General features: G+C 43.6%; 1 protein-coding gene across 1 annotated transcript; it reads left to right on the top strand.

Annotated features, from left to right (window-relative positions):
- The first annotated feature begins 2442 nt into the window (after positions 1–2442).
- On the top strand, positions 2443–19860 carry LOC116395830 (interferon alpha/beta receptor 1b-like). Its single transcript, XM_031869979.1, has 8 exons — positions 2443–2598; positions 8955–9084; positions 10649–10836; positions 13766–13926; positions 16149–16302; positions 18280–18434; positions 18608–18780; positions 18868–19860. Exons 1-8 carry the CDS (start codon positions 2544–2546, stop codon positions 19094–19096), a joined length of 1245 nt encoding a protein of 414 aa, XP_031725839.1. The 5' UTR covers positions 2443–2543; the 3' UTR covers positions 19097–19860.
- The last annotated feature ends 1951 nt before the right edge of the window (positions 19861–21811 follow it).

Below are 21811 nucleotides of genomic sequence, written 5' to 3'. Positions count from 1 at the left end.
GCCTCAGATTTGGAGGTGCTAACTCTCATCCCCGCCGCTTCACACTCAGCTGCAAACCGCCCCAGTGAATGCTGGAGGTCACGATCCGAGGAGGCTAACAGGACCACATCATCTGCAAATAGCAGAGAAGCGATCCCGAGACCCCCGAGACTGACGTTCTCCACCCCCAGGCTGCGCCTAGATATCCTGTCCATGAAAGTCACGAACAGGACCGGTGACAAAGGGCAGCCCTGGCGGAGGCCAACACCCACCGGGAACGTGTCTGACTTATTGCCGAGAATGCGGACACAGCTCCTACTGCAGTCGTACAGAGACCGGATCGCCCATTGTAATGGGTCCGGCACCCCATACTCCCGCAGCACCCCCCACAAGAACCCCTGAGGGACCCGGTCGAAAGCCTTCTCCAAGTCCACAAAGCACATGTAGACTGGTTGGGCAAACTCCCAGAACCCCTCCAGTAGTCTTGCGAGGGTAAAGAGCTGGTCCACTGTTCCACGGCCGGGACGGAATCCGCACTGCTCCTCTTGAATCTGAGGTTCAACAAACGGTCGGAGCCTCCTTTCCAGCACCCTGGCATAAGCCTTCCCCGGGAGGCTGAGTAGTGTGATACCCCGGTAATTCGAGCACACTCTCCGGTCCCCCTTTTTGAAGATGGGAATTTTTTATTTTTTAATTATGAATAATTGCTCTGTTAACATATCACATATTTCTTGCAAGTCATCTAGTCTATAAAACCTTAGTAAATAATGAAGTAATTATAAACAATCATTAATAAATGATTCATGAGCAATTAGTTCATATGTTATGATCCACTACACACGTTATGACCTTCATCATTTCTTCATCATTTCTAATGAGATCTAACACATTTGAGGTTTTTACAGTCGCTACTCTAAAGTATAAACTATTCAGCATTCTGTTAAAAAGACAGACAGTGCATCCAATCAGCGACGATCCTTAGCATAGAGTGCATCCAATCAGCAACAATCTGTATCGATAGAGTGCATCATTTCCATTGTAGAGCACTTTCTCTCCAACCCTATCAAATCTGTCTTGAGGATGCACTGGCTCAGATGCTCAAAGGAGCAGTGTACCAGGGAGGACGCTGCTGCTACAAACCCTTGAGGTGGCTCCAAATATGCCATCTTCAACAGACTGGGGTTGGATAGACCCAAGATATTGAAGACAATTGAGATCAAATCTTCCACAGGAAGTCCATCCTTGAACTCTAAAGCTGTGACTGCAAGAAATGCTGCCGGAGGTATTGAAGATGCTGACAACAATAATCAAACAAAGGTGTCTTTGAAGCTATTCTTTGTGTTTGACTCGTCCTTTTTAAGCTGTTATAGTCATATTGAATGTTGTTCGACTCTCTGCAGTCATTATATTGTCAGGTTCCAGGAACCAAAGGATCAAGCTTTTATACCTCTAACAACATGCATGCACACTGATATTATAAAGTCTAGCTATTCTCAGGTACTGTCCCTCACAATGTCACTGAATTCACCAATAACTATTCACCTGGACAGTTCATGATGCTGTATCATTGTAATCATTGATCACCAAACATAGGGAGAGACATCTTTCCTGTCTCATGTTTGGTTCAGGAGATATGATGCTAAATACATCATTTGGTTATGGTGGAAAGTAAAATGGCTGCTATGGCTACTACAATACGTTTATGTGATGGCTTCATTTCATCAAATGTGTGGACCATCACATTGAATGAGTATACTAAGTGCCATGCTTTTATGAAGAAGTGAACATCCTTTCCACATCTCACCAGGACGATTACCCATCGCTACAGAAGAGCGGCCTCCTTAGCTGTGACATATTCATATTGACACTGGGGTCAGAGTGGGAAATATAAAATAATGAATAGAGAATACATTTCTTAGGATTTCAGATGTTGTATGGTTATGTGTTTCTACTGCTTAGAAAGCTATTTACAAAGTGCCCCAATAACAGAAACCAATGCAAATTCTGATCAAAGTGCAAAAACGTTTATTCTGATATGGAATTTTGCTGTTGTTATTATTCTATTAATTGGCAAATTAGATCAATATGAAGTTAGTTATCAGGGCTTTTAAAGAGGCATTCAGAATGTGCCCTATGTCAACATTAGAGGTCAAACATCAAATGATGTTGTAGTCAGTGTCATGAATATGTGACGGGTACATAGACATAGTGTAAGCTTTGATATATACACATATGACTTCGTGGTATTCTGTGCATGTTACCCTCTGTATTACTGTCTCTATGTCATGAGTTGAATCACTTTGGGTGGACCATAGGGGTGTGCACTGTAAATTAGACTCAACAGAAGAAGAATACTCGATCCAGGAGGGGGCAGTAGTGTAGTGCAACGTTAGGACACCAACTGCCCTAACACCTCAGAGAAGAAGAAAAGAAGCTATTACTTTGAAAGTCCAACCGGAAACTGTTTCCGACTTCCGCTCCAGCTGCGGAGACGGAGACGCGCCTGGACGGAGACGATGATGAGTGCATGTGAAGAACTGTCAGGACCTCGATGAATATAAACCATGTCTGCTGCTTTTTACGTCTGCCTTCTCTTCTGGTACTTCCAAACCAACGCTGGTAAGTTGTTAACGCTATTAATGCGGTTTTCAATGTTATTCCAAACGAGCGCGTTACATTAACGACTGTGTCCATTGACTGTGGTCGTGATAGCGTTAGCTAGCTAATGCTCGATAGGAATTCCTCTACAGAAGGTATCAACCGTAACTAGTTCCAGCTAGCTAAGCTACAGGCCTAAGGTTAACGTCTAGCTTCTTTACTATGTAACGTTAGAGCACTATGTGTATCACATGAACGAGGAAAGCCCCTCTTCATGCAGTTAGCTTGGTGGCGCGTTAGCCTGTTGTTATCTGTGTCTGTCGAGATCAAGCTAGTCGCACAGTAATGTCTGTGCAACCGCTCCACGTTGATAATAATGTGCATGCTCATAAAGTGGTTAGGTTTGCTCACCTTTAAGCTAGACCCAACTACAATGGCTGCTAACGGCAAAGTTGACCTGCACCAAACATTGCGGTGCCAGGGTGAAGGTTGTTATCGTGCTGTGCTAAGAGAAACAGAAAGTACTTCTGTGAAGTGATATTCTGTGCGTCATGTATCACGTTCAAACGGAGGTAAGACTTACCATTTAATAGTTTAGACAATATGAGCAGGAAAAGCATGTTCTCCAAGCAGTACAGTTCAACACACAGAATAACCATATGTGGGTCATGTACGAGATGAATATGCAGGTCAAACTTCAAACATTTTGATAAAAGTAATTAGCACTATAGGTGATCATAATAATCATAGCAGTGCGGTTGTAGAACTAAATGTAAAGGTGCATTGAATGAAATTGTTGAGCAACATTGAAAATGAAGCAACTAAACGGTTTCTGTCGGTTGTCTTGGTCGGTACCAGCTCCTGTAATAAACACAATACAGCATGACAGGACATGGATCCCTCCGCTGCAATGGAATCATCCACATGTTCATCTGCACATCGAGTGTTCTCACAACCACGTTGTTAACACCAGTTATTTGTCGGTTCACCACAGACAGTGAAGAGTGAAGCCGATGTGCAGTCTCTCTGCTGGGCTCTGAGTAGAGCGGGTCTCCTTCAGTCAGAGGGTTGGTCCTCAGACCACTTACCATCCATCCACCGCTCATTATGCTCTCTACTGCTTCTCAAGCCTTTTGTTCATTTTGTAAATTAACACATTTAGCGTAAGATAGACCACCCAGGCACGGGACAACATGAACTGTTCATGTCACGATTAATCTGGCCCAAATACTTGCGATTAAGAATAGTATCCCGATAATCATCAAATATATGTTAAAAAAATCCTAATATGGCACAAAGACATACAGCAATCAATGGACCTTACATTTATGTAGTTCAGTGTTTGACTGTGGTGGGAGGACCTCGCACCCTCGTGGGGGTCCTCCTGCTCCCCTGGAGAAGGTGTTACGGATAAGTTAAATCATCAGTATGCTGCACTTTGACAGTCAATGTCAGATCCTACATGAAGAACGTGAGCGTCCTGCAAACTATGTTGTGCTCTTGTTTTAGCAGAGGTGGAAGTTAACTAAGTACATTTCTTCAAGTACTGTACTGAAGTACAATTTTGAGGTACTTGTACTTTACGTGAGTATTTCCGTTTCCTGTACCTTTATCCGTGTAGTACACGACATCTCAGAGGGAAATATTGTACTTTTAACTTAATTTATTTGACAATGTTAGTTACAATTTTGGCTACTTTTCAGATTTCAATTCTTAATAAAAAATATAAATCAACAAAATGAATATGATGTATTATACAGCCTAATTATTAAGTTTATAAAGTAGATGAAATGCGCTCTGCCGTTACCAGCTACAGCATAAAGTGATGAACACTTAGATGCATCACTAGTTATGATCCAGTGATGTAGACCTTCCATAAATGCATCATCATGACTGTTTACTTTTGGTACTTGAAATATAATGTTTGATGCCAATAGTTATGTACTTTTACTTAAGTTACATTTTGGAGGACTTTTGCACTGCTCTAGTAAATCATTTAATCATAAACGCACTGGTTGTATTTCTATGAATGGGGATGAAACAGGAAAAGAGTCTCTCTCACAACGCATGGTAAACTATGAGCGTGAGCTGAGAGCGCACAGAGGAGTTAATGCTCGGCGTGCTGTTTGTTATTGTCTCTAACCTCCACAATGCAAAGACAGAATTATGATCATCTGTAAACTCATATCTCATATTCATGGACTACTTTATGGCCTTTGTAGAAGCTCTGTAAAGAGAAATGTCAAATATAAAATGCATTATGAAGAAACAAAGGTTGAATATCCTGTAAACTATTTGAGTTGGCTGCAAAATATTTACTCCAATGTAGATTTTAAAGACCTCCAGTTTCAAACACTTTTTGATATCTCTTTGCGTTTAAAAAATATGGACCAATAAACTTCTTAGGGGTGTGGCTTATATATCAATACACATAACTTCTAAACCATTTGTCCTAAAATCACCAGATTTGCAGCATATGTGCACATCGCATCCTGTAACAACCTGACATTTTCTTTCCATTCAACAACTATGGGCGCTACAGTAAACCCCCGATTTAGTGCTTTTTTTGTCACTTTTTGCATTTTTCAGCCTTCGTACTTTAACAAACTCCTCCTACAGAATTTATGCGAACGACTTCCAATTTGGTCAGGATGCTCTTAAGACCTTTGTGATAAAGTTATCAAATTCTTGAGTTTTCATGGAAGAACCTTGACGTGGCCATTTTGCACCATTCGGCATGAAAAAGGAAGTTGTTATAACTCCAAGGTACATTATCCAAAACCCCTTATGCATGATGCTACTTCAAGCTTCAGGACATTTCCATGCTAAAATGTTCACATTGTCATTGCGCCGCCTACTGGCAAAAGGAAATGTCACATTTTATAATTTGGTAAGGATAGCCTTAAGACATTGATGATGCATCATCATGAATATTGTGCGTTTTTGTTGAACGCTGTTGCCGTGGCGATGCATCATTCGCCATGAAAAAGTAGGCTGATGGTTTAGTGGCTTTGGATGCTCAAAAACTCATGGAACTTTATACATGTGTCACAGGTCATTGGAAGAAATATTTTATATAATTTTTTGTCTTGGCTATTTTAAATTGCCTCTATAGCGCCCCCTACAATATTTCAAAAGAGCAGCCCCAGCGCTACATGTATGGAACTTGGTAGGCACATGTATCCTACCGAGACTTAAATATAAGTCTCCTGGGACCATGATCTAAACCCTACCGGAAGTCGGCCATTTAGATTCTTGTGTCATTTTTCCATCGATTTTGGCCTATTTTTAGTCACTATACTTTAACGAACTCCTCCCAGGGACTTCATCAGATCCACTTTAAATTTTGTCAGTACGATTGTACCATTGTGATTAAAAGTTATCAAAAGCTTTACGTTTGATGTAATCATTTAGCCGTAGCGGGCGGCTACTTTACGTGATTTCCCCATCAAAAAAGCTGATGTAACTCAGCCGGACTTGTTCCAAACTTCCCAAGCTTCATAACTCATGGCCTGAGAATGCCTACAAGCTAATACTCACTAGTACTCACAGCGCCACCTGCTGGCGAAAGGAAATCAGCCTTTTCTGACAAACTGCATCCGATTTACATGACTTTTACAAAATGTGGTTTACTCTTGATATAGAGCAACATAATGCATGTATGCGCGTGTTCTGTAGCGCCACACAGCAGATACAGGAGCGGTGCACTATTTGCAAAGCATCAATTCCAGCATCAGGCGGTCCACGCGGGGAAAAAACGTCAGACTCGCGGCCGCACTGTCCAACTGTCGCAGAAATTCTCGCCCGCGCAGGTCGGAGTCCCGCCGGCACCCCCGGCGTGCGGGAGGATGCGAGGGCCCGTTCATCGCTGCTCGCAGCTTTAATTAATAATTTTTTACAGTTTTCCACCATTTCAATCCGCATGTGTTATTGCTTGAGTTTACGACCGTCCTTCAGAACAGACGGTGAAACTGATCGCAGGTGTCTGGAAGAGCCACAACTATTTCGAGTGATTGTGTCTTTGGTTTGTTCCTCTTTGTTGAGGTCACAGTGTTGTGCAACTGAGATTTCCAGCATGGTTCTTCTTTTCTCAAGTCTCAGGCAGAAGTAGCACATTTCCCCTCTGTTTTGTTCTCATTTTGGTTTCTTTATTCTTTAGTCTTTATCTGTTTCTTTTGGCTTTTGAGTTCACTCACTACATTGTGAGTGTCAAAGGATTCACATCAGTTAGCAAAATGTGTATCTTTTTTTAAAGTTGTTTTAAAAATGGTTCTCTTTTAAAACAAATAAAAATAACCCCCAGTAATATCCAAGGCCATGGATATGTAACTTCTTATATAATATAGTCCACAGCCAGCAGGAAGCTTCCAGGCGGTCTCCAGCCAGCTGCCACCTTATTTAGGTTTTTGGAGTGAAATGAGGAGCATCTCATCTGAACTTCACAGACCAGCCATTCCTCGTCCGTTGTGGCACTTTCAAAGTGAGTGACGGGAATAAATGGAAACAAACTTTCAGCTCAAAACACAGAGACACAGCACTGCACAGTGCTGTGTCTCATGGCCTGTTGGCTCACGGCATCATACACAGAATGCGTCATGGTTTGTTGAAAATCACACTAAGTCTTAAGTCTTATTTTAAGAAACAAACAATGAGGCACCTAGCCAACCACATTTATTTATGTAACTGGCAGCATTTTTATTTTTTGGATAACATGATCTTGTTATTCTTGAAGTCGGTTAGAATTGCAAAATACTCAACATTTTAGTAAAATGTGTTTATTTTTGCAAGTTAAGCATGAATAAATGTTACCGCTTGCCTTTGTGTTACATTATTGAAATTAGTTTTTAAAACCTTATAAAATATCAACGATCAGTAATCTTACACTGATTGTAGGCTGCTTTAACGCCATCATTTATTGTGATGCATAAATAGCCTTTATTGTGCTCAATGAACTGGAGTAGATCCTGAAACACCCCTTTGTATTGAATCGAGACCCTTGGAACCAAATGGATAAAGGAGTAACCGGGGAGGCCAGTGCCACCGCTTCAATCTCACTGGCCACCCCGGTTACTCCCAACATTTCTGCCATGTCATTGGCCCTCACCGGTTGAACTGGCACACCGCCCAGCACTACTAGTACTCTTATCGATACTCCTAATGGTTCTTTCTTTCTTCTCTCTGCCATGATGTGTGTCTCACGCTGTACTGAGCTAGAGACAGAGACACAGAGAGAGGACGTTTGAGACGAGCACATCTCACTCTGGAACTTCTAAAGGATCGAAAGCAGAACTCCGGACCGCCTCAATACTCCGGGTTTCATTAATTTAGTATCAGTTCCTCTTTAGAAGCAGCTCTCGGGGGGCATCCCTAGTTATGTGTCGACCATTGCAGGGATTATCTAACACCGTGCAGTTTGTGTTGGATAAATAATCTCTTCCGTTTTCCTGCACTGGCATAAATGTCACGTAAACACCAATGTGCTCCATGCAGCAGCACGGACAGTGAGCAGCTGTTCAGCTGTCTTGGATGAGGAGAGGGATGGACTGAGCTGCAGCAGAAACGCATGCGTCTGTCGGCCGTGAGCTACCACTGACTTCCTCTTAAGCTTTCTCATATCGGCCAAGTTACCTCCTGTAAGTTTATGGCAAACGCAAGAACGTTGTTGAGAAAAACGCAAAAGTGAAAGACAGCCCTATTTATATTTAATTATTTATATTTGACTTAGTATTTTATTGCTTTTGTAGTGGCTTTTAAAAACTATATTTATGTTCTGTAATATGTAAAGTACTTCCCCTCATTGAGGAGGAGGTTGTAAAGCAGGCTGAAGATGCTTTGAAGTTGTCTTTTCATGTGACAGAAGGTTGTATTAAAGCTTGTTCCATAGATTAGTATGATTTTATTATGTGTTATTCAAGATATGAATGAAGGGCCGAATGCTTCTAAGACGGTTTAGTTATTTCTTAATAACAAAGATTCTTTGTTGCCCTCGCACCAAAAGGGGGGGTGGATAAATAACAACAAAATAAACAGCAAAAAACATACGTGTTAATCTTCTTCTGTGCCACAAAGCTCCATTGTTGTCCAAAAAACAACCCAGAGCACATGAATGAGCCACACTGCTCAGTAACATTACCATGGCCACTGGAGCACCAACCCAACAACAACCCCAACACAACAAACGCACTGTTCTCACACACTACAGTGAGCAGCTGCTCAGGACAAATACTGAGAATTTGATGCTTTTCTTCATCATATATGACAATAAATTGAGTGCATTTGGATCAAGAAATTGTTATTTACAGCCAACATAACTTGATAACTGTTAGAATATGATGTATTGTAATAACATAGACTGTGGCTTCTCTTGTCTGTTTCAGTCGATGCAGAACTGAAACCACCAGAGAACCTGACCATGATCACCATGAACACCAACTACACACTGAGCTGGGATTGGGACCAGAGTTCATCAGAGAGTCACGCTGTCAGCTTCACCACACAATACGTGGCGTAAGTGTCCCTCAGACATGCATCCGTTAGGGCTGTCCCCATTCTACATAGTGGAGCCATTGAAATAAGCCTTCTAGTTTAACGGCTGCAGTCTAAGGCATGATCAGCGGTTTTCCGTGTATTCTTTCCCGCCCCCTCCTACTGGAGAGTCTAAAAAAAAAAAAAAAAAAAACGTGAAGGAAAACGCTGCGTAGCTTACCGGCATCCTGCACCGTTTGAGACGGAGATGACGGAGAAACTACAGAACTGGAATTTCATCGTATTTCCCTGAAGTCCATTTGGCCTTCCCCATGAGATGCATGAACAGCTAATGCTTCATCGACAAACACCCTCCACTCAGCATCACTACATGGCTTTGTGGGGTACGGCAGGTGGGCCGACGGGGACTTCAAGGTGCATTCAGGTGTACCTCGTTATCTCAAACTCCAGCTGTTGTTGTAAAGTACCCTCTTGTCTTCTCGTGGATCTTCTTTTTGTTTGTAGTTTAACCCGTCGTTCCCAGTGGACCGGTGAATACATATTTACATTTGACCATATGAACTTAAAGTGGTACATTCCAAAATGTCCTCGTAGTACCATGTAGCATCTCTTTTTAAAGAAGAGTGTGGAGATGGCGACGCTCCTAACATACATCACTCACGAGGAAGAGAAACCGGCGATTGTGAAGCAGAGCAGCAAATTTGTTAGCAGAAGCTCTGAAGTGCTTTGCCTGGATACACATTCAGGCTGGTAGAACCAACATGACAGCTTGCAAAACAAACGGGACGTTTTGCAGTATTCATGTCCTGGAGAGGTGTTTCAACAGTATCCATGTGGCTCACATGTTGGCCACTACACCACTTTATATATTATCTCAACAGCTTACTATAAGAGTTGGGACAGACATCATGTTTCCCACGACAGGAATTGTAATAACTTTTGGAATAATTAGCTAAAATAATGATAACACTTAAATCTGTCAGCCTGCAAAAGTCAGTATGTGAGAGTCATACATATCTGTGATCACTGTGATGCTCTCGGCACAATAAACCCACGTACGTTACTCTGATTATTTATCCATCTTACAGTTCTCTCTACAATCAGCCTCCCAGCCTGTAAAGTCTTGGTTTTGATTGTTTTTGATCCAGCTCTGTCTGGTGGGAAGTGAAACCTCCTCTGATCTTTGGTAGTGTGAGTTAATGCGTTGAGTGTCTCAGCTGTCCCCCAGGAGAGGTGGGATGAGGTCTAGACGGAATCCAAACCATCTCCAGGAAACAACTTCAAGCCTTTACTGACCAGATGTGGATCATAGCCAGCAGCTTCTCACGCACAACATGATGTATAAGCTGCAGTGTGGATGATGGAGCACATGTTTTATTGATTGGCATAGTTTATTTCAAACTTTGAAAGTGGTGAACAGATGAGATGTCTTTTACTCATCTCAGATGTAGCATCCCAAACTAACTTATATATCCTTCTGTTTTTATGTATTGTTTTAATTGAGGGAGTCTAGTTTAAGACTATCATTATATATTCTCAGTTGCTATGGTTATTACCTTACAGTTGTTGTTTCTCGGTCCCTCAGGAGGTACAGGCTGTCTAAAAAGAAAACTCCGACGTGGAGCACCGCCTGTGAGAAGACGTCGCCTAGGTCATGTGACCTTACAGAGCTCAGTCTGTACTTCCTGGGCATGTATGTACTTCGTGTACAAGCCGATGTGAACGGGCATGTCTCCGACTGGGGGCAGAAGGAATTCTGCCCAGATCAAGATGGTAAGATGGAGATGACGAGTGGAGGGGGGACGAGGATTAGTCCCTCTGGATGTTCAGGCAGCTATTTAACAGGATAGACTTGTTTCACACGAGCTCATAGCCGTGTGATCTCAGGCGGGGCGCCACAAACCATCCAAAACAATTCAAACACGCTTTGACAGTCTACTGCATAGAGTGTGCGACCAGACGGAGATGCTGGTAGAGCTGTGAGCGATGTTAGGAAAGGTAACTGCTGCGTTGTGCTTTGAGTAATGCAGCTCTGAGCTAACACAACCACAGTGTAGAGCTCAGTTAAGAGCATGTGAGTAGCACAGTGACGTCACATCAGTTAAACTAGAGATGCACCAATTACAATGTTTAAAGAAGTCTGACCGGCCATTTCCACCTTTCTGAGAGCCAGAGTTTACAGCAGGGCTCCACCTTCCTGAACAATGTCGGTCGTACCAGTCTCAATGTAAACTGTCAAAAATTTAAATTATCTTTTTACTTAGTTATTGGCATCTATAGTGGTTATTTTCATATAAACACAATCACTTCAAGAAGTGATTGTGTTTTTATTCAAATATTAGCATCTTGGCATTAGTAGTTTTAATAATGAATGATAAGCTGCTTAGAGCTCGTGTTAGGAAGTTAAACAGCTCATAATTCATCTCTAATGTTTATTTATGTTGTTGTGAAATCATCTCAAACTACTGGATTTATTCACGTTTCAGTAGAAACTACATTTGAACACATGATAGCGTTTCATTTACCTTCACCCAATACTCATTTTTACTGAGTAGAGCTTGAACGCAACATAATGAAGTCAGGTCAACCTCATAACGTTGTCTGTTTATCTGCGTGCTGTGAGCAGAAGAGCCGCTCACTGTGAGCAGCCTGATGGGGATGAACTACAGTAGAACACGCGTCTGATTAAGTTAGTTGGTCCAGATGCTTTCAGGTTGTTATTTTGGAATTACAGGAGTAACTGTCTGTGCTGCTATGTGGCAACGTAAAACTATCTTGCGGCACAGGTGTGTTAGTGTGACTCACAAAGAAATGTGAGATTGAAGGACTGTTGAACGTCAGGGCCGATCAGAACACCGTCTGATTTTGATCAATCTGTGCATCTCTAGGTTAAACCTCATACTGCTAAAGATCCCAACATAGATTCTAAATGTATATAATCATTTCTTAATCTGCACTTTGCAGCAACCCACACATTGAGGTCAGATACAAGGTAACGGTATTTCAGTGGTGCACGCTCAAACAACCAGCATGAGGCAGTAGGTGTTGGGCTAACGGACCGTGTGGATGTCTCCAAACTCACCTGCTATTGTGCTTCATGTAGCTGCAGGGGCGCTACATGCATGGGCTGGGTAATGTGGAATATAGATCAGAGTGTTGGGATTCATCAATAAACTCTAAGCTGGTTACATCACTGGTGTCATGGCTGTCAGACAACTGAGCCAATCACAGTGAAGCCTGAGAAAATGCTTTAACAAACGGTGAAATACTTCTCCAGGAACTCTTGTTGTTGTTGTCTGGATGTTGCACAGCAGCACCGTGTGAACACACGGCGCCGCGCAAAGTCACACACACTAAAGTGTGTGTGTGTGTGCGCTGAAGTAAACGGTAAACTAAGTAACAACCACATCAAACATACACCGAAGGCACAGCTTTCAGGAGCTATTTGAGTGTCTTTCCCGAGGACACATCATCATCCTCCTATGGATGAACACAGTTGATGGCTGTGAGCGATCTCACTGAGCTCCAGAGCAGAACTTCTCCAATCAGAGGCTGCAGACTTGTCATGAGTCCTGCTGCCTTCAGACGGCTGAACTGAAGGAGAGGGTTTATTAGCCGACATTATCAAGCAGCTGTGGAGACCTGATACCCAAGAATCATTAGTAGAGCAATGCACACTGCTTTACTGATGTTCCTGCTGGAATCGCATTCAATGTTTTCAGTAATATTCCATTATTATTATTCAGTTTGTTCTTGTGGACAAAATCGCTTGAGTGACGTGTCTGAAACGTGTGATATGAGACTTCTATTCTCAGTGTAACTTTTGAATATTCTCCACCAAAATACCAACAACCGGCCTCATATGAATGAACCTGCTTCCTGTGCACCAACATATTACACAGACAGAAGCAGAGCTCACTTTAAGTTCAGGAAATGATGCAACTGTCGGAGTGGTTTGTGTGATAATGTATAAGAACGTTTCTCAAACCCCAGCGCCCGCCGTCACAGCCGGCTGGTGGTCAGCTGATCCGGATTATCGTGACCACGGGCCCGCTGCACACGCAAATATTACACCCCCGCACACAGTTTGGTCGCACAATAGCAGAAGGCAACCCAAAACCACATGTCATTAGGACTATACCAAACAGCTCAAAGCTTCATTCGTAACGTTTGCATTCAAGTTATTATTTCAACGTACAGAAACATTCTGCGTTAAAGCCTCGGTCTTTCTCTCACGTTCTCATCAGAAGACTCACAGGAGATCCACACATTGTATGACCCACTGCCATGGAAGACGTATGCAGTATTTAAACCCAAGTCTTTGCTTTGAGCGCTCTCCCACGCCTCTCACACAGATGCTGGAGTACGGCTCTGATGACTAGCTCAGTCGTGTTGAGCAGAAACACGAATAAAAACATTTATCAACATCGGACAATTCAAAGTAGTGTCCACTGGCTGTGACATTACTGGGAGCTGTTTGATTAGGGCTGCAACTAACTGTTTTGCTCATCAATCAGTGTGTAAGTTGCTTTTTTGATAAATCATTTATTCTATAAAATAGCAAATGAATGTGCCGCACAACCTCTCAGTGCCAAGTTGAGGTCTTCAGATGTCTTCTTATTGATTATTAGTACATGGAAACCTTGTTGTATTACTGTTGAAAGGCCCCTAATCCATCCATTCCTCTCTCTGCTCCTGCTAGCTGCTTTGGGTCCGCCAACCAAAGTGGATCTGTCTCCTGCTGGAAGTGACCTGGACGTTTTCATCTCTGATCCTCTGACCAGCACCAACAACTCCATGAAGGAAAACCACCCCGAGCTGTATTACCACATCCTTTATTGGGAGCGCTCCGTAGACTCACAGGTAGGACACGCATCTGACAAACCATAGGCCCATGCATACCTTATGGCTTTCAAGTAATATACTCCATAAAGAATATACATCACAATGTTCCTCAGACTGCAACTTGTGGGTTTGAGCAGCCTTTTGTATTGCAGATCTCTTTAATATCAGTTGATACTCTCATGCAGCTCGACTGATCCACACAGACGTGTTGCATCGGGACAAAATACCCCACCGTTTCTCACTTCCCATTTTGTCTTCAGTCCCTAAAGACACCTGGTAAACCTGTGAGACTGCAGCAGCCACAGAGTCAAGTGGTACACTCACAATCAGCCCGAGCAGAGCAGCTGTGTTCTGTGTGTCTGTTCTGCATGTTCAGCAGAGTGTTTTTGTCTGAGTTTTGACTTGTGGCCTGTACATCTAGCGGAGGCGTTTCCTGTCTGTGCTACAAGGTGAATCTCGCATGAGTTCTTTTATGGTGCCATGGTTTCCTGCCAGGTGCTATTGTACAAAGCAGCCAGTAAGTATGTGTTCAAACTGGTTTGACGAGGAAGACGCAGGTTACGAGAGTGCATCCTAAAATACCTGCGCTGATGCAGAGCCAACGAGTGTGTCAGGAGACTTGGACGAAGGCCACAGATTAAAAAAGCAGCCATTATGAAGTTATTAAGTAAATAGAAAGAGCTCCACCGTTACCATGCTAAACAGCTTTTCAACACATTAATGCATCGCTGTGTATAATCCGGTGATATAGATACTTTCTCTTTCTGAGCCAAACTACAGTCTGTGAACAGAGCCAGCCCCCCTGCTGAGAAGGATGCAATTATTTACATTCATTGTGAAACTGGCGTGACTTTTTCAGGCTGCTGCAGTCTAAGTAATAATCCTTCTGACAGGTAGCTTTTATTACACTTTTTAAATATGTGTTTAACTATATCAAAACATCCAGTCACAACCTCTCCTATTGTTGCCCTATTGCAAGGTCAATTGAAAATGTGCCCGGCAGACAGATTTTAGTCTAAGCTGTACGAGGACGTATGACTGTGTGTATTCTGTGTAGGTTACCTTCTGCTGTACCGGCTTTATGTGTAATATGACGAAAGAATATGTTGATTTCGGACGGTGTTTTAGGACCGGATTCATTTTTCGTAGTTCGATGGTGAATTCAATTGAATTGTGGCGCCGGCCCGCTTACGTCACTCCAGCGTTCCGTTCAGCGGTGGGATGTGGTCTGGCAGCCCCCCAGCAGGCAGACCCTCTCAGGGAGTCCCAGAACTGTGACACGCCATCTTTGACTGCAGACGCTTGAGCCACCTCTGGATGTCCATTGTCTTTGCTGGCTGTCATTACCTTTGCAGACACATAAATGATGCATCAATAGAAGTAACTTAATATTATAATTTAGAACAATGTAACAACAAAAGAGCACATTTGGCTGCTTTTATATTTAGGCATATTGTCTTGATTCTATACTTTTTATCCTATATACACGAGCTGTGCATCAGTATGTACACACGTTAACTTAGTCCCAACTCATGAAAGGCACGTGATCTGAGAAGCATCCTGGCAAAGGAGCGTTTCTGCTCCGATGCAGCCTTCCTAGCGCGGGGCTTTACAGACGCACAGATATATGAATGAGGATCAAGGAGAAGACCAAAGTCCTGTTGACGTACTCTCAGTGCATCTCGCCTTGTCTGCATAGCACACAGATTTCTGATAGTCTTTAAAATACGTCCTGATCCGTAGATAATGTGCTTCAAAGTACAAAGAATTCATCTCAGCAAACTACCATCAATGTAAAAAACATTCAGATCCATCCGCCCAGACATGTGGTCCCACTAATGCACCACAGCTCTAAAGTGACTGATGGACGTCTGAGTCGACATGAATCGCTTTGTGTTAGCCCAGGACAGTCATTAGATCGTGGCAATGTATTGTGTAGGGGTTCACATACAGACTGTTACAGTTGATGCATACAAGCGAGTGTTGTGATGTAATGCACACGTTTTGTAATCATAGCGTTGAACTGATAGTCACTCACCAGTAGTTCATTTGAATGAAACGTTCATGAGTAATGTATGATAACAATGTGGTTGAATGACCTCTGTGCTTTGGTTTCCACCACATCCTCACAGACATCCATCACGATCCAAGCGTTGGGTTGGACTGTAGTGTGCTGGTTCACGAGTAAAGGAAGTGAAGTAGCCTCCCTAAAGTCCTCTCCTCTCCCCTCTGTCCTTCAGGCCTTAAGAACTCAGACGTTGAGTAGCAGTGCCAACATAGTGACTTTGCCAGACCTGAAGGCCTGGACTTGGTACTGTGTGAGCGTCCAGACGTGCTATGACTTCTACAACAAGAAGAGCAGCTTCACCGCACCCCACTGCATGCAGACCGAAGGTAACTGCCCGTTGCTAGGAATAGTCCACACAGCTGTGTTAGACTATGAATCACTCCAGCTCGTTTCTCCAACATGTGTTCAAGTGTTTGTTTTGTAAACATTCTGCTTTCTTAAGATGACATGTCATTATGTAAAGAGACAGAGGTGTTAGGTAATGGCAAAACCAAATCCCAAAAACCTGTCGGTAACACACTCAAAGTCCTGCCAGTCATATGTCTTGGCATTTTGTTGGCATTTTGGTGACATGTTTCAACACCTTAATTCAAATATGCAGAACATTTGGTAATGTTTGGACAAACGGTGATTGATTCATGACCACATTGGCTCCTGGGCTCTGTTTCAGAAAGCAGGAGCAGTGAAAGCCTGAGATGAGAGGACTGACCATGGTACCTGACTCCTCTCTGGCTCCTCCCTCTTACAGAGACGGACACGCTGCTTTAGTTCCTCATCCATTCAGTCTGAATGATTCAGTCTGTATCGAAGCGTGTAACGAAGGGTCACTGAGTGTGAATCCTGACTCAACTCTGTTTCATCTTCAGTTGTTTTGTCAGATTACAGCTGATCTGTTTCAGATGTAGTGTTTAATCCACAGTCAGATAGTCTGCTGAATGATGAATAACACGTAGTTGTGTTAACTTATTGACTCTTTTTAGGCTCTTGTTTGCGTGTCTGCGTTTATTTCTCTACGTGCAGGCTCTTCCTGTTTACCTGTTGCCATGGTGACTCACGATATCACCACTCGAGAGCTAAACTCGCGGCGAGTTGATTGAGCTAAACTCGCGGCGAGGTGATTGATCTCAACTCGCGGCGAGGTGATTGATCTCAACTCGCGGCGAGGTGATTGATCTCAACTCGCGGCGAGGTGACTGATCTCAACTCGCGGCGAGGTGACTGATCTCAACTCGCGGCGAGGTGACTGATCTCAACTCGCGGCGAGGTGATTGATCTCAACTCGCGGCGAGGTGATTGATCTCAACTCGCGGCGAGTTGACTTGAGCTCAGGTACTGTTGGTATTGGGTCGTCGCCAATACAGAACCTGGTGTCTTTAAGCATTCCCTTTACAATAGAGATACTTTGAGACTTGGTTGGATTGATTTTCATGCGGGCCCACTTAATGTTCTCCAGTAGCCGCTTGGTGCACGCTGCAGTAGTGGTCAGTGTTGTCATATCGTCCATATATATACACGAATGGGTGGTAGACGGAGCCCGGCCGTAGTTCGTTCACCGCCCACCACCCATTTTGATGCTCTGATGACTTCCATGGCCGTTGTAAAAGCCAAGGGTGAGATTGTGCAGCCTGCCATAATGCCTACCTCCAAGCGCTGCCATGTTGTAGTAAAGTCAGCTGTGGCGAAGCACAGTTGCAGGTCTTGGAAATAGGTTTTATTATGTTATTCCAACAATGATCTTTGTAAAATGTGGTAGCAAACAGAGGTATGGTTTAGGAAATGTGTTTTTCAAAAGAATTCGAAATGGAGGTAAATGTAGTGGGCGCACCTAGAAAGTCAGAGTGGCAATTCTGTAGAGGACATTTATCTGGACATGTGTGTCAAATGAGATCAGTGATGTGTGGAAATGTCTAGAGCAGCCGTGTCAGCCACCGAAAAGACGCTCTATGATCAGGGGGAGGCTTTCTAGCTGGAACCGCTCCCGGCTCAGGTGTGGCTCATCAGCTGACGAGCAGGTCTGTCAGAGACACTTCCCCTCCACTGTTGGTCTAAACAGCTCAACATGTTGAGGCTCGTCACAGAGCGGGCTGACTCACCTAATCTGAACTATGTTTGGTCCTTCCAAATATATCTGGTTTGGGATTGAAATAGCATGTGACGGGTAACGAAGAACACTGTAGAGGCAACCGTAACCTTGAATACATTCATGTCCCCGTGTTTGTATTTACCAGTGTGAGTGTATGTAGGTGATGACGGATGCAACCATCACATATGATATAATCTATGTACCCGTGTCCCTTTAACAGGAGCCACTCCGTGGTGGCAGATTGTCGGGTACTTCCTGGTGTCTCTGGTATTGTGCTTCCTGGTCATGCTGCTCTCGATCTACGGCTCTTTTTGGTGCTACAAGACTCTGAAGGCAACGTGGTTCCCATCCGTCCAGCTGCCGACACCCTTTCAGGTATGTGTGCAGATAGCAGGCCAGTCCAGTTTGGTTTTTTGTATTATATGAATGACGATGATGGTGTAAGAACATCTATCTATCTATTCATTGTTTGCATTTCAATGTTAGCGAGATAAATTCAAAGCATTCTAACGTTTCGATATTGCACCATTCTCTTCTCCTCCCTCCAGTATCTGTGGGACTCCTCTAGGTCTGACATTCCTCGCCTCCTCACCCCGGATTCAGACTCGGAGCTGTTGTGTGATAAGGTGACCGTCTGTCCGGAGCCCCCAGTCCTGGAGATCCACATCCCTCCCTCTGAGGTCCTGTTGGCGCCCCCATCAGGCCTGGAGCCTGACAGCAGGTTGGATACTCTGGTTCACCTCACAGTGTTCACATAATATAAATCAGTTTTTGTCAGCGAGTGAATGACTAAATGTACTTTCTCCAGTGGCAGACACAGTCGTCAGGACAGCGGTGGCAGTGGAGACTCAGGAGTGTACTCCACGGGGGGCAGCTCCAGCCTGATGCAGCCCAACAGCAGCCACTCCTCCAAGAGGGCCCGAGTCTCTGGGCAGGGCCCCTTTGACTCGGAGCAGGTGAAGATGCAGGACATGGTTCCAGGGCTCAAGGCTCAACTTGTGAACGCAGACGAGGGCATTGTAGACATGTGCGTCTGAAGGCAAGCATGCAAAGAGACGTTTGTCGAGAAGAGCATGAAGCGAGGATGATATTAAGGAAGACAGAGGTTTGTGGTATAATGTGCAGCGTGCCTTTTTTCCAGCCGTCACTGTGAAACATGGAGTGGAAAGCATAACGGACCACTAAACCAAAAAGATGTGTGACGGACGCACACAGAACAAAACAGATCTGCTGTGATGGCGACACGTTTCCTATTGCTTCGCTGTCGACATGTCTCTTTACAGATGATCCTCATATGCCCTACTGTTTGGCACCAAGCAGGAAGTAGTGCTGCGTGCTGATTCTGATGTGTTGTAATTGTCCTTCCCCTCGTCTGCACCAGCCGCTGTCTAACCCTTCATGCTGCGAGCGCTTGACAGCTGGCTCTATCTGACTGACTGGGTGAGAGGATCTGTGTAGCAGTCTGCATTAATCATGCTTTCTATCTCTCTTACTGTCCTGCTGGTAGAACGAGCTGACATCAGCAGCTTAAAGGTGCTAATCCGGTAGCATTGGATAAACATCAGTGTGTGAATGAGGCTATTCGACCTAAACGAGGATCACTGTTGATGTCAAACAGCTCGGCCTTCTTTCCACCCTGGTCAGGACTTGCGTAGTTCAGTGTTGTGTTTGAGTGTGAACAGAATTTATTTCTGTCCTTTTTCTATTTCTCATCTAATCCGCAAAGAAACTCGCTCTGATTTGAACCCTCATACAGCTGCATTAGTGAGGCGTATGAAGCACAGCTTTAGTTATGATGTTGTGGGTCTGTCTGAGGCACGCTTGTATTCATTTTAACACGAGCATATCAATACATTATTATTGTGCCATTTATGATTTTTATAGAATCTTGGTACCATGTTAGCTTTTTATGACATTTAATTTGTGTCAAATAGATTTTCCTCATTTGATATTGGAGTTATATTATTTCCATCTTCCATGTTTGTTTCTTTGTTTTGGGGGAGAAATGTGGTTATAACAGTCTGTCATCTATCATATGCATTGAATGTGTTGTAACTGTTCTGTTCATTCTGTACACTGACATCCATCACTCTTCTGTCCATCCTGATAGAGGATCCTCCTCTGTTGCTCTCCCTCAGGTCTCTTCCTCTTTTCTCCCTGTTAAAGGTTTTTTGGGGAGTTCTTCCTGTTCTGAGGGTCAAAGGTCAGAGGATATCGCATGTGTACAGATTGTAAAGCCCTCTGAGGAAAGATTTGTGAGTTTGGGCTGTACAAAAATGAATTAAATTGAATAACAGAACTTGCTTCTACACATTGCTAGTTGAGAGTTCACCTCTAAGTTATCACTCTCACATTCATGCATCAGTGGAGATGGAGCGGCTCGTTCTTCAACCACAATGTTGGCGGTTTGATCCCCGGCTCCGTCTGTCTGTCGTCATTGAGCGAGTCACTGAACCCAGAGCTGCTCCTGATGGTTCTGGTTGATTCAGTGCAGGTGTCACATTTCCTCCATGTAGATCAGTTTTCTTTAGTTTGTAAAGCCAGTCGGAAGCTAGAACACACTTGGTGAATGGAGGGTTCTCTGTTCTGTGACTTGTGCAGTTTGTTAAACAACTTTCATTACTTTTCTCAACAAATGGCCTTTTCCTTGAACCTGCAATGTGAGGAGGACGTGTAGAGGACATTCTGAGGCAGCAAGTGTTGAAATGAAAATGCAGGCCGGGTGTCGATAAGAGGGGAAACCTTCCAGGTCTATCTGAAGCTCGATCCAGTCTTACTTTGACTCCAGTCTGCATTACCTCACCATACTACCCATCGCTGTCTGTTGTGACTTTAAACTTTATATAATCGATGTTCTGGTGATGTCGGTGTACGTGTCACATGCATCTACAGCACCCATGTTCATAGACAATCATGAAAATAAATAAATCATCCCCAAGACCAAACTGGTGTGAAAATGAGTGATTTTTACTGCGTGCGAGTTCTCTAGCGCGCACACGCACGCACACACACACACACGCATGTTGTAGAGCTGTAGTATGGAAGTCTGGTCTTGAGATGTTGTCTTGGTCTGAGCTACTGGTCTCACCTGTTAGTCTTTGGTCTAAACCAAGTCTAGTTTGATTTCTCAACTCAATGCAAACCTCCATAATTTCACGAGCACGGCTCTGAACTCCTTCACAGCTGGACCCTTGAGATGTCTCATGTCATTGCAGCACAATTAGACAAAGAACTAAGTGTCACCATTCATAGAAAGGTATTCATGTCAGTGCTAGTATTAGTTATAGAACATGATTATAACAGTTATAGAGGTGGTATGGACATGTACAACTGATATGATAATAGTTCAGCAGCATTTAGGCAGATTTCTGTAGTTTCCCATTCCTACCACATTAAGTTGAATCTTTGTGTCAAGACAGCAGGATGATATTGTTGAGTCAATATAATCATATGTATATTAACCAATGACTTTATATTGTAAATGGTTACCACCAACTCTGCAGTTCCGCTAAATTCTACAGAGGTTCTTTTGATTGTTTTAGCTCGTTTTGATTTTACACCCTGCAGAGAGTGAGGTTTCAGTCTCAGCGCTCCATCAACCTGGCTGCTGTTCGAAGAGAATAAGACTCCTCTGTACACTCCCTGCTCAGCAGACAGACAGAGACCAGCTGGTGAACACAGAGGAGCATTCAGCAGCTAAAGACACATTTCTCTCAGGAGTTTGAGGAGACCAGAAAGGGAGCTGAAAGAAC

The sequence above is a fragment of the Anarrhichthys ocellatus genome, unplaced genomic scaffold, assembly GCF_004355925.1.
Source record: "Anarrhichthys ocellatus isolate YVR2014 unplaced genomic scaffold, GSC_Weel_1.0 scaffold50, whole genome shotgun sequence".
Taxonomy (NCBI): Eukaryota; Metazoa; Chordata; class Actinopteri; order Perciformes; family Anarhichadidae; genus Anarrhichthys; species Anarrhichthys ocellatus.
This window is presented reverse-complemented; position numbering and strand designations above follow the sequence as displayed.

Excerpts from the sequence above, each read along its gene's own strand:
- LOC116395830 (XM_031869979.1), top strand. The coding sequence starts at position 2,544 with ATGTCTGCTGCTTTTTACGTCTGCCTTCTCTTCTGGTACTTCCAAACC. Across the intron at positions 10,837-13,765 it reads ATTCTGCCCAGATCAAGATG|CTGCTTTGGGTCCGCCAACC; the intron begins GTAAGATGGAGA and ends TGCTCCTGCTAG. Across the intron at positions 16,303-18,279 it reads CCACTGCATGCAGACCGAAG|GAGCCACTCCGTGGTGGCAG; the intron begins GTAACTGCCCGT and ends TCCCTTTAACAG.